General features: G+C 28.8%; 2 protein-coding genes across 7 annotated transcripts in view; one reads left to right on the top strand and one right to left on the bottom strand.

Moving 5' to 3' along the window:
- Positions 1 to 2,304, top strand: part of LOC127283570 (ABC transporter G family member 23) — a 37,717-nt gene extending 35,413 nt beyond the window's left edge. For all 5 annotated transcript variants that reach the window (XM_051308536.1, XM_051308534.1, XM_051308533.1 and 2 more), the window contains exons 13-15: positions 268 to 444; positions 555 to 641; positions 2,019 to 2,304. In XM_051308536.1, coding sequence (XP_051164493.1) covers positions 268 to 444; positions 555 to 641; positions 2,019 to 2,236 — 482 coding nt within the window. In that variant the 3' untranslated portion in view covers positions 2,237 to 2,304. The remainder of the gene's footprint in view (positions 1 to 267; positions 445 to 554; positions 642 to 2,018) is intronic.
- LOC127283595 (nicotinamide/nicotinic acid mononucleotide adenylyltransferase 1) overlaps positions 1 to 13,240 on the bottom strand; it is an 84,956-nt gene that overhangs the window by 39,210 nt on the left and 32,506 nt on the right. The gene's annotated exons all lie outside the window — the stretch shown is intronic.

Raw genomic sequence — 13,240 nt, forward strand, 5'->3', positions numbered from 1 at the left:
TTAAATTCACAAATATTAAAATTTTCTAACAAAAAACACAGATAAATAATATACTATTAAAAACAATATATAAATTATAAAAAAAAACTAATTATTTACAAATTAATTAATTAAATTATATAAAATAAAAATCTACCAATTATTGTAATGTATAACTCATAATTATAAAATAACTTATAATTATAGAAAATATTAAAATTTGTAAAAAAAAAAAATTATATCCAATACAATTATAAAAAAATATTGAAATATAATTAATTTTTACAGGTGTTACAACAACGGAAATTTTACTTGCTCATTTATTGACACAATTTACAGTGATTCTCCTTCAAAGTACAATATGTCTATCCCTGAGCTTTTTAGTATTCAATTTAGTTTGTGAAGGACCATTATTAACTGCTATTTGTTTAGTAATATTAACGGGCCTGTGTGGAATGTGTTACGGTGAGATAATTATAAATAATATTTCAATTTATTATTATTATTATTATTATTATTTTTAATATAAAAAAAATTGCAAAAGTTATATAAATTTTTATTCTTAAATTTTCCAGGATTTCTGATATCTGTTTACAGTAATTCTCACACGTTAGCGAATTTTATAGCAACCGGAAGTTTTTATCCAATGATATTACTTTGTGGTGAGTGAAAAATAATAATTTTTAACTATTTCGAAAATATTTTTTTCGTTTTTAATTTGTTTTTCATACCCTACTAAAAAAAAATTATTTTGTTTAGTTTTTTTTTTTAATTTCTCTTTTTTAATTAAATTAATAATTTTTTAATGAGTAACTCCAACAAAAATCATATCATATATTATTTCTTTATGCATCTTGATGCAATAAGTTAGTTTTGGTATAGTATAGTAAAAATAACAGAATAAGTAAAAAAAAATTTACCTATATGAAAAATAAATTTTTGTAAAATAGGTAATAATAGAAATAAAATAAAAATAAAAAGTTAAAAATCCTTTTTTGTTTAATTATAGAATAAAAATTACAATTATATTCCGGGTGAAATTTTTATTGGATCTCGTCTCATTAATAATTTTTTAACACTTTGAAAATAATACAAATTCAACCTAATTTACATTCAATTTTTGTTTAATGTCAACATTTGTAGTTAATCAGTTTAAACTTTTCTATATATTAAACAAAAATTGAATGGCAAATTATTAGATTGAATTTTTGTATTATTTTCAGAGTGTTTCAAATTATTAATGAGACAAGATCTCGTGAAAATTTGACCAGGAATATAATTATAATTTTTATACTAATTACACTCAAAAGAATTTTTAACTTTTTATTTATTTAATTTTATCTATAAAAACTTTAATTTTGTATTAAAAAAACTTTTAATTTAAATTTTTTTATATTTTTATTTTTATTCCATTTTTTTTTAAATTTAAATTATGTGTACTCAACGCATCATTAAAATTCAGAATTAAAAAAAAATGTTTAACTATTATTGGGACAAAAAAATTTTTTACAGGAGTTACAGTATATACTCAGCACAGTTTGTTTATTTGTAAAAAAAAAAAATAATTTTATTTTATATTCGTCGGTGATAAGTTCACAAAGTTTGTGATCAACGATTGAACATAAAAATATTTTTCACTCGAAAAATAATAATTAATTTTTTGTCTACAAAATGTTCTTCTAAAAATTTTATTTATCGAGAAACGTTAAAAAAAATTGTTAAGATAAAAAATTATAATATATTTAAATTTATTATAATAATAAAATATAATAAAATTATTATTAAAATTATATTTTATTCATTTTAATTTTATTATTTTATTATTAATAAAATAATAAAATTAAAATGAATAAAAAAATATTTTTGATAATAGTTGTAAACTTCACCGACGCTGATCTATATGAAATCTTTCTTAATAGAGTAAAATTAAAAGAGAAAAAAAAGAATTGCTACATTTTTGTAGCAGTTTAAAAATTAAAATAACATTTTGAATGTTTGTGATCAGTGACGATATTAATGAACTAATTTACAATTATTAGGATGTATATGGCCATTAGAAGGGATGCCAAAATTTCTTCACTGGTTCAGTTTGACGTTGCCAATAACTGTTCCTGGCCTATCTATGAGAGGGATATTAGATCAAGGATATACAATAAACGAACCAATAGTTTATGATGGATTTTTAATAGTGTCCAGTTGGACAGCATTTTTCATTGCTCTTTGCTTGATTGGTCTCAGGATAAAAGAAGGAACGTAGCTTAACTATTCATTTTTATATAATCTGTACAAAATTTATTTTATTCCTTCTTTTACGAGAAAAGATCATTTTGTTTCTCAACGCTATTTTTTTTTTTAATTTTACATCAGTAACATTAAAAATTGAGAAACTTTTTATCAAACAGGGTTTAATATTGTAAGCATATTGAGTTAAGTTTAATTTCTTTTTTTTACTGAAAACAAACAATTTTAAATTTATCTTAATTTTTGAATTTTTTTTTAAATGTTGATTGTTAAAATTTATAGTTTATTTTTTGATTGAATTAATTTATTGTTACTGATTATTACTACGTCTGCTACTGGGGTTATTATTATTTTTTTTTTTTATAAGTTTAGAACGAGAAACACATGGACTGAAAAAAAAAGTTTCATTAATTTTGTCTTTCATTGTTTTATAAAGAATTTTATACAATTTTTTTTTAAAGACTTATTAAATATTTTATCAAGGCAAAAAAGTATTTAAATTAGGATTTCTTTAGGTAATAAAAAAAAAAAAAAAAAAACAAGATTTATTGTAAATTATTTTTTCTAGTCAGCAGACTATAATTGAAAATTTGTACTTGTTTGATTCGTTAGTGAAAAAAAATGTAGATTGTATAAATTTTATTTTTAATTATGTAAACACTGTAATCATATTTGTATTTATTGTATAGTGTGTAAAGCAAAAAAAAAAAATCGTATTTATTACATTAGGTACATGAAAAATCAGAAAGTGTTTTTCATTAAAAAAAAAAAAACAGTTTTCTTTAAAGTAAAATTTTTTTTCGAATGAGTGATTTTTATTCTAGAATGTATGTTAATTTTAATTAGAAAAAAAATTCAACAAATGCAAAAAAGAAAAACAGTTTCGATTGAAAAACTCTCCAATCGTTTATTTATTATTATCGACGCATTCACATTTTCTGCTGGTTTTTTTTTTTTTTTTTTTTAATATGGGTAATTTTCCGTGTAGCGTCATTTTTATTCATAATATTATAATATTTCTTTAAAAACATTTTAAAGGAAAAATTTTATAATTTGATATATTTCGATCTTTATATTCAATTGAAAAAAATGCAATAATATAAGTAGTTCATTTATGCGCTACGCGAAGAATTCCTCAAATAAAATTTGTGTTCATTCTTGTGTTATTTAAATAAAATATTTTAAATGTATTTTTATAATGAACATGTATAATTGATATTGTAAATATATTTTGAGAGTGTGTGCATCAAGATGTTAATCATTTCTTCTTTTCCATAATAATAAAAATAATAATAATAGAGATAATTAAAGAAAATAAATTTTTTATTTTTTTATAATAATTTTTTCCCTCCCAAAATAATAGTTATAGAAATAATTATAGAAAAGACATATTTTATCCCGTTTTTTCATTAAAAAAAAAAAATAAGACGCCAAACAAAAATGATGTAATTTTAATTTTAAAATAAAATAAAATGCTTGGTCTGTCCTTCTGTTCTAACTTGAAGTTGGCCTTTTCTGATTTCACGTGTTTTTTTGAATAGTAATCTTATGACGTGTCAAATTTTGACAATTCTTTTACTCATTTTGCTTCCTCGTGGAGGAAGCTTTGTAGTCTTTTCGTTTATAAAACTTTTCAAAGTGGCGGAAACAAATTTTTTTCTTTATAGAAACATGTTATATGAGATCCTGATCAATTGTCCGGATGTATGTATGTGTGTGTGTATGTGTGTGTGGATCCCTTTTTTGTTTAGAAGATAACTTTAAGGGGTTATACCTGCCTGAAAAATTTTTTTTTCGATTTTTTTTTTTGCTTAAAATAGACTATAACATTCCTAGATTAATAATCAATGACGTCCTTGCACGAAAACAACTTGGAAATGTTGTTAAAATTATTTTTTCTGGAGCATTTCGGAAGCGCCATAATGCATAATTTTAATTTTTCCGAAAAAAAATGCTCGACGGAGCATAACTTCAGTGAGAAAGGAGCTGGAAGAGACAAATACGGCCACTGAGGGACAATTATATGGTGCTGGGATAGCAGAGTGAAGGTAAACAAAATTTATTAACCAAATGCATGAGATTATTAAAAATTATAGTGTTGTGAAACTTCAAACGCGTTTTTCTCGAAACCATATTTTACAAATCGGCGAGCAGTAGAACTCGAAGAGTTATTGTCCGATTGAGCTAAAAATTTAACTGTAGCTTCTTAGTTAAATTATCTAGTGAAGTACACACGATTTTTAAAATTGATGAAGAGAATTTTTTTTTATAAACAATTAAAATCGATTTTTTTGGGTCAAAAATGCGATTTATTTTTATAATTCTCACAATTCTACAAAAAAAATTCTAAAATTATGATCATGTGTACTTCACTAGATAATCTTATGTAGTTTATGAAAAAAATTTTTTTGTGCTTCTAGATGACGATCCAGGGGACTTCAACTGCTCGCCGCGGAGGACTGCAAAAATACATTGCACTTTTTATGCAACCATACAGCCGACAATTTGTAAAATAAATTCGTAATAAAATTTTTTCTCATTATTTAAAAGTTGCTTAATTAAGTGGTATATTAGTTGCCAACGATTATTTAAAACTGTATTAACGAAAAAGTCTTTAAAAACATCCTTTTTTTAAGCCTCGAAACAGGTATAACCCCTTAACAGGTTTTAATGGATTTATATAAAATTTAGTAGGCTCATTTATCATATTAATATCTCAAATATGACCAAAGGATTTTGAAAAATACTCTAAAAAAAAAAATTTTATGGTCTTTTTTCCAAAAATTTTTTTTTAATCGAAAAAATTTTTAAATAGAAAAATTTAAGGTTATATATAATAAAATCGTATTCTTTACGTCAAGACGAATCAATCGATATATATATATATAAAGTATTCATTTGAGGTAAATTTAAAGAATAAATGAAAGTTAAACATCAAAAATTCACATTTTGGCTATAAAATTTTGTGATTTTTTAAATTGAAGTTTATATATGAAATAATTGTATTCCTTACGTAAAGACGAATCGATCGATATATAAAGTATACATTTGAGGTAAATTTAAAGAATTAATGAAAGTTAAAAAATCAAAAATTCACATTTTGTCAATAAAATTTTGCTTTCTCCACGAGGAAGCAAATTTTTTTGCTGATCGTAAAGAGGAAGCAAAATGTTCCTGTAATGAACATCTGAATTTACAACTTTTTGGTAAGTTTTTTATGCTTTTGGATGCGTTTTTGGTCATAAAAAGGGTCTTCCTCTACTCGGATCTGGGTGTCAATTTTTTTCTACACTTTTCGATGTATTCTAGGCAAGAATATGCGATAAAATCGTCTGCCTAAGAAAAATTGAATTTTTTTGGTAAGTTTTTTATTTTTTTGATGCATTTTTGGTCATAAAAAGGGTCTTCCCCTACTCGGATCTGGGTGTCAATTTTTTTCTACACTTTTCGGTGTATTTTGTGCAAGAATATGCAATAAAATCGTCTGCCTAAGAAAAATTGAATTTTTTTGGAAAGTTTTTTATGCTTTTGGATGCGTTTTTGGTCATAAAAAGGGTCTTCCTCTACTCGGATCTGGGTGTCAATTTTTTTCTACACTTTTCGGTGTATTTTGTGCAAGAATATGCAATAAAATCGTCTGCCTAAGAAAAATTGAATTTTTTTGGAAAGTTTTTTATGCTTTTGGATGCGTTTTTGGTCATAAAAAGGTCTTCCTCTACTCGGATCTGGGTGTCAATTTTTTTCTACACTTTTCGGTGTATTTTGTGCAAGAATATGCAATAAAATCGTCTGCCTAAGAAAAATTGAATTTTTTTGGAAAGTTTTTTATGCTTTTGGATGCGTTTTTGGTCATAAAAAGGGTCTTCCTCTACTCGGATCTGGGTGTCAATTTTTTTCTACACTTTTCGGTGTATTTTGTGCAAGAATATGCAATAAAATCGTCTGCCTAAGAAAAATTGAATTTTTTTGGTAAGTTTTTTATGCTTTTGGATGCGTTTTTGGTCATAAAAAGGGTCTTCCTCTACTCGGATCTGGGTGTCAATTTTTTTCTACACTTTTCGGTGTATTTTGTGCAAGAATATGCAATAAAATCGTCTGCCTAAGAAAAATTGAATTTTTTTGGTAAGTTTTTTATGCTTTTGGATGCGTTTTTGGTCATAAAAAGGGTCTTCCTCTACTCGGATCTGGGTGTCAATTTTTTTCTACACTTTTCGGTGTATTTTGTGCAAGAATATGCAATAAAATCGTCTGCCTAAGAAAAATTGAATTTTTTTGGAAAGTTTTTTATGCTTTTGGATGCGTTTTTGGTCATAAAAAGGGTCTTCCTCTACTCGGATCTGGGTGTCAATTTTTTTCTACACTTTTCGGTGTATTTTGTGCAAGAATATGCAATAAAATCGTCTGCCTAAGAAAAATTGAATTTTTTTGGAAAGTTTTTTATGCTTTTGGATGCGTTTTTGGTCATAAAAAGGGTCTTCCTCTACTCGGATCTGGGTGTCAATTTTTTTCTACACTTTTCGGTGTATTTTGTGCAAGAATATGCAATAAAATCGTCTGCCTAAGAAAAATTGAATTTTTTTGGAAAGTTTTTTATGCTTTTGGATGCGTTTTTGGTCATAAAAAGGGTCTTCCTCTACTCGGATCTGGGTGTCAATTTTTTTCTACACTTTTCGGTGTATTTTGTGCAAGAATATGCAATAAAATCGTCTGCCTAAGAAAAATTGAATTTTTTTGGAAGTTTTTTATGCTTTTGGATGCGTTTTTGGTCATAAAAAGGGTCTTCCTCTACTCGGATCTGGGTGTCAATTTTTTTCTACACTTTTCGGTGTATTTTGTGCAAGAATATGCAATAAAATCGTCTGCCTAAGAAAAATTGAATTTTTTTGGTAAGTTTTTTATGCTTTTGGATGCGTTTTTGGTCATAAAAAGGGTCTTCCTCTACTCGGATCTGGGTGTCAATTTTTTTCTACACTTTTCGGTGTATTTTGTGCAAGAATATGCAATAAAATCGTCTGCCTAAGAAAAATTGAATTTTTTTGGTAAGTTTTTTATGCTTTTGGATGCGTTTTTGGTCATAAAAAGGGTCTTCCTCTACTCGGATCTGGGTGTCAATTTTTTTCTACACTTTTCGGTGTATTTTGTGCAAGAATATGCAATAAAATCGTCTGCCTAAGAAAAATTGAATTTTTTTGGAAAGTTTTTTATGCTTTTGGATGCGTTTTTGGTCATAAAAAGGGTCTTCCTCTACTCGGATCTGGGTGTCAATTTTTTTCTACACTTTTCGGTGTATTTTGTGCAAGAATATGCAATAAAATCGTCTGCCTAAGAAAAATTGAATTTTTTTGGAAAGTTTTTTATGCTTTTGGATGCGTTTTTGGTCATAAAAAGGGTCTTCCTCTACTCGGATCTGGGTGTCAATTTTTTTCTACACTTTTCGGTGTATTTTGTGCAAGAATATGCAATAAAATCGTCTGCCTAAGAAAAATTGAATTTTTTTGGTAAGTTTTTTATGCTTTTGGATGCGTTTTTGGTCATAAAAAGGGTCTTCCTCTACTCGGATCTGGGTGTCAATTTTTTTCTACACTTTTCGGTGTATTTTGTGCAAGAATATGCAATAAAATCGTCTGCCTAAGAAAAATTGAATTTTTTTGGAAAGTTTTTTATGCTTTTGGATGCGTTTTTGGTCATAAAAAGGGTCTTCCTCTACTCGGATCTGGGTGTCAATTTTTTTCTACACTTTTCGGTGTATTTTGTGCAAGAATATGCAATAAAATCGTCTGCCTAAGAAAAATTGAATTTTTTTGGTAAGTTTTTTATGCTTTTGGATGCGTTTTTGGTCATAAAAAGGGTCTTCCTCTACTCGGATCTGGGTGTCAATTTTTTTCTACACTTTTCGGTGTATTTTGTGCAAGAATATGCAATAAAATCGTCTGCCTAAGAAAAATTGAATTTTTTTGGAAAGTTTTTTATGCTTTTGGATGCGTTTTTGGTCATAAAAAGGGTCTTCCTCTACTCGGATCTGGGTGTCAATTTTTTTCTACACTTTTCGGTGTATTTTGTGCAAGAATATGCAATAAAATCGTCTGCCTAAGAAAAATTGAATTTTTTTGGTAAGTTTTTTATGCTTTTGGATGCGTTTTTGGTCATAAAAAGGGTCTTCCTCTACTCGGATCTGGGTGTCAATTTTTTTCTACACTTTTCGGTGTATTTTGTGCAAGAATATGCAATAAAATCGTCTGCCTAAGAAAAATTGAATTTTTTTGGAAAGTTTTTTATGCTTTTGGATGCGTTTTTGGTCATAAAAAGGGTCTTCCTCTACTCGGATCTGGGTGTCAATTTTTTTCTACACTTTTCGGTGTATTTTGTGCAAGAATATGCAATAAAATCGTCTGCCTAAGAAAAATTGAATTTTTTTGGAAAGTTTTTTATGCTTTTGGATGCGTTTTTGGTCATAAAAAGGGTCTTCCTCTACTCGGATCTGGGTGTCAATTTTTTTCTACACTTTTCGGTGTATTTTGTGCAAGAATATGCAATAAAATCGTCTGCCTAAGAAAAATTGAATTTTTTTGGTAAGTTTTTTATGCTTTTGGATGCGTTTTTGGTCATAAAAAGGGTCTTCCTCTACTCGGATCTGGGTGTCAATTTTTTTCTACACTTTTCGGTGTATTTTGTGCAAGAATATGCAATAAAATCGTCTGCCTAAGAAAAATTGAATTTTTTTGGAAAGTTTTTTATGCTTTTGGATGCGTTTTTGGTCATAAAAAGGGTCTTCCTCTACTCGGATCTGGGTGTCAATTTTTTTCTACACTTTTCGGTGTATTTTGTGCAAGAATATGCAATAAAATCGTCTGCCTAAGAAAAATTGAATTTTTTTGGTAAGTTTTTTATGCTTTTGGATGCGTTTTTGGTCATAAAAAGGGTCTTCCTCTACTCGGATCTGGGTGTCAATTTTTTTCTACACTTTTCGGTGTATTTTGTGCAAGAATATGCAATAAAATCGTCTGCCTAAGAAAAATTGAATTTTTTTGGAAAGTTTTTTATGCTTTTGGATGCGTTTTTGGTCATAAAAAGGGTCTTCCTCTACTCGGATCTGGGTGTCAATTTTTTTCTACACTTTTCGGTGTATTTTGTGCAAGAATATGCAATAAAATCGTCTGCCTAAGAAAAATTGAATTTTTTTGGAAAGTTTTTTATGCTTTTGGATGCGTTTTTGGTCATAAAAAGGGTCTTCCTCTACTCGGATCTGGGTGTCAATTTTTTTCTACACTTTTCGGTGTATTTTGTGCAAGAATATGCAATAAAATCGTCTGCCTAAGAAAAATTGAATTTTTTTGGAAAGTTTTTTATGCTTTTGGATGCGTTTTTGGTCATAAAAAGGGTCTTCCTCTACTCGGATCTGGGTGTCAATTTTTTTCTACACTTTTCGGTGTATTTTGTGCAAGAATATGCAATAAAATCGTCTGCCTAAGAAAAATTGAATTTTTTTGGAAAGTTTTTTATGCTTTTGGATGCGTTTTTGGTCATAAAAAGGTCTTCCTCTACTCGGATCTGGGTGTCAATTTTTTTCTACACTTTTCGGTGTATTTTGTGCAAGAATATGCAATAAAATCGTCTGCCTAAGAAAAATTGAATTTTTTTGGTAAGTTTTTTATGCTTTTGGATGCGTTTTTGGTCATAAAAAGGGTCTTCCTCTACTCGGATCTGGGTGTCAATTTTTTTCTACACTTTTCGGTGTATTTTGTGCAAGAATATGCAATAAAATCGTCTGCCTAAGAAAAATTGAATTTTTTTGGTAAGTTTTTTATGCTTTTGGATGCGTTTTTGGTCATAAAAAGGGTCTTCCTCTACTCGGATCTGGGTGTCAATTTTTTTCTACACTTTTCGGTGTATTTTGTGCAAGAATATGCAATAAAATCGTCTGCCTAAGAAAAATTGAATTTTTTTGGTAAGTTTTTTATGCTTTTGGATGCGTTTTTGGTCATAAAAAGGTCTTCCTCTACTCGGATCTGGGTGTCAATTTTTTTCTACACTTTTCGGTGTATTTTGTGCAAGAATATGCAATAAAATCGTCTGCCTAAGAAAAATTGAATTTTTTTGGAAAGTTTTTTATGCTTTTGGATGCGTTTTTGGTCATAAAAAGGGTCTTCCTCTACTCGGATCTGGGTGTCAATTTTTTTCTACACTTTTCGGTGTATTTTGTGCAAGAATATGCAATAAAATCGTCTGCCTAAGAAAAATTGAATTTTTTTGGAAAGTTTTTTATGCTTTTGGATGCGTTTTTGGTCATAAAAAGGGTCTTCCTCTACTCGGATCTGGGTGTCAATTTTTTTCTACACTTTTCGGTGTATTTTGTGCAAGAATATGCAATAAAATCGTCTGCCTAAGAAAAATTGAATTTTTTTGGTAAGTTTTTTATGCTTTTGGATGCGTTTTTGGTCATAAAAAGGGTCTTCCTCTACTCGGATCTGGGTGTCAATTTTTTTCTACACTTTTCGGTGTATTTTGTGCAAGAATATGCAATAAAATCGTCTGCCTAAGAAAAATTGAATTTTTTTGGAAAGTTTTTTATGCTTTTGGATGCGTTTTTGGTCATAAAAAGGGTCTTCCTCTACTCGGATCTGGGTGTCAATTTTTTTCTACACTTTTCGGTGTATTTTGTGCAAGAATATGCAATAAAATCGTCTGCCTAAGAAAAATTGAATTTTTTTGGAAAGTTTTTTATGCTTTTGGATGCGTTTTTGGTCATAAAAAGGGTCTTCCTCTACTCGGATCTGGGTGTCAATTTTTTTCTACACTTTTCGGTGTATTTTGTGCAAGAATATGCAATAAAATCGTCTGCCTAAGAAAAATTGAATTTTTTTGGTAAGTTTTTTATGCTTTTGGATGCGTTTTTGGTCATAAAAAGGTCTTCCTCTACTCGGATCTGGGTGTCAATTTTTTTCTACACTTTTCGGTGTATTTTGTGCAAGAATATGCAATAAAATCGTCTGCCTAAGAAAAATTGAATTTTTTTGGTAAGTTTTTTATGCTTTTGGATGCGTTTTTGGTCATAAAAAGGGTCTTCCTCTACTCGGATCTGGGTGTCAATTTTTTTCTACACTTTTCGGTGTATTTTGTGCAAGAATATGCAATAAAATCGTCTGCCTAAGAAAAATTGAATTTTTTTGGAAAGTTTTTTATGCTTTTGGATGCGTTTTTGGTCATAAAAAGGGTCTTCCTCTACTCGGATCTGGGTGTCAATTTTTTTCTACACTTTTCGGTGTATTCTGTGCAAGAATATGCAATAAAATCGTCTGCCTAAGAAAAATTGAATTTTTTTGGAAAGTTTTTTATGCTTTTGGATGCGTTTTTGGTCATAAAAAGGGTCTTCCTCTACTCGGATCTGGGTGTCAATTTTTTTCTACACTTTTCGGTGTATTTTGTGCAAGAATATGCAATAAAATCGTCTGCCTAAGAAAAATTGAATTTTTTTGGTAAGTTTTTTATGCTTTTGGATGCGTTTTTGGTCATAAAAAGGGTCTTCCTCTACTCGGATCTGGGTGTCAATTTTTTTCTACACTTTTCGGTGTATTCTGTGCAAGAATATGCAATAAAATCGTCTGCCTAAGAAAAATTGAATTTTTTTGGAAAGTTTTTTATGCTTTTGGATGCGTTTTTGGTCATAAAAAGGTCTTCCTCTACTCGGATCTGGGTGTCAATTTTTTTCTACACTTTTCGGTGTATTTTGTGCAAGAATATGCAATAAAATCGTCTGCCTAAGAAAAATTGAATTTTTTTGGAAAGTTTTTTATGCTTTTGGATGCGTTTTTGGTCATAAAGAAGGTCTTCCTCTACTCGGATCTGGGTGTCAATTTTTTTCTACACTTTTCGGTGTATTTTGTGCAAGAATATGCAATAAAATCGTCTGCCTAAGAAAAATTGAATTTTTTTGGTAAGTTTTTTATGCTTTTGGATGCGTTTTTGGTCATAAAAAGGTCTTCCTCTACTCGGATCTGGGTGTCAATTTTTTTCTACACTTTTCGGTGTATTTTGTGCAAGAATATGCAATAAAATCGTCTGCCTAAGAAAAATTGAATTTTTTTGGAAAGTTTTTTATGCTTTTGGATGCGTTTTTGGTCATAAAAAGGGTCTTCCTCTACTCGGATCTGGGTGTCAATTTTTTTCTACACTTTTCGGTGTATTTTGTGCAAGAATATGCAATAAAATCGTCTGCCTAAGAAAAATTGAATTTTTTTGGAAAGTTTTTTATGCTTTTGGATGCGTTTTTGGTCATAAAAAGGTCTTCCTCTACTCGGATCTGGGTGTCAATTTTTTTCTACACTTTTCGGTGTATTTTGTGCAAGAATATGCAATAAAATCGTCTGCCTAAGAAAAATTGAATTTTTTTGGAAAGTTTTTTATGCTTTTGGATGCGTTTTTGGTCATAAAAAGGGTCTTCCTCTACTCGGATCTGGGTGTCAATTTTTTTCTACACTTTTCGGTGTATTCTGTGCAAGAATATGCAATAAAATCGTCTGCCTAAGAAAAATTGAATTTTTTTGGAAAGTTTTTTATGCTTTTGGATGCGTTTTTGGTCATAAAAAGGTCTTCCTCTACTCGGATCTGGGTGTCAATTTTTTTCTACACTTTTCGGTGTATTTTGTGCAAGAATATGCAATAAAATCGTCTGCCTAAGAAAAATTGAATTTTTTTGGAAAGTTTTTTATGCTTTTGGATGCGTTTTTGGTCATAAAAAGGTCTTCCTCTACTCGGATCTGGGTGTCAATTTTTTTCTACACTTTTCGGTGTATTTTGTGCAAGAATATGCAATAAAATCGTCTGCCTAAGAAAAATTGAATTTTTTTGGTAAGTTTTTTATGCTTTTGGATGCGTTTTTGGTCATAAAAAGGGTCTTCCTCTACTCGGATCTGGGTGTCAATTTTTTTCTACACTTTTCGGTGTATTCTGTGCAAGAATATGCAATAAAATCGTCTGCCTAAGAAAAATTGAATTTTTTTGGTAAGTTTTTTATGCTTTTGGA

Source organism: Leptopilina boulardi, unplaced genomic scaffold, assembly GCF_019393585.1.
Source record: "Leptopilina boulardi isolate dan_hultmark-lab unplaced genomic scaffold, ZJU_Lbou_2.1 LbouV2_310, whole genome shotgun sequence".
NCBI classification, from domain to species: domain Eukaryota; kingdom Metazoa; phylum Arthropoda; class Insecta; order Hymenoptera; family Figitidae; genus Leptopilina; species Leptopilina boulardi.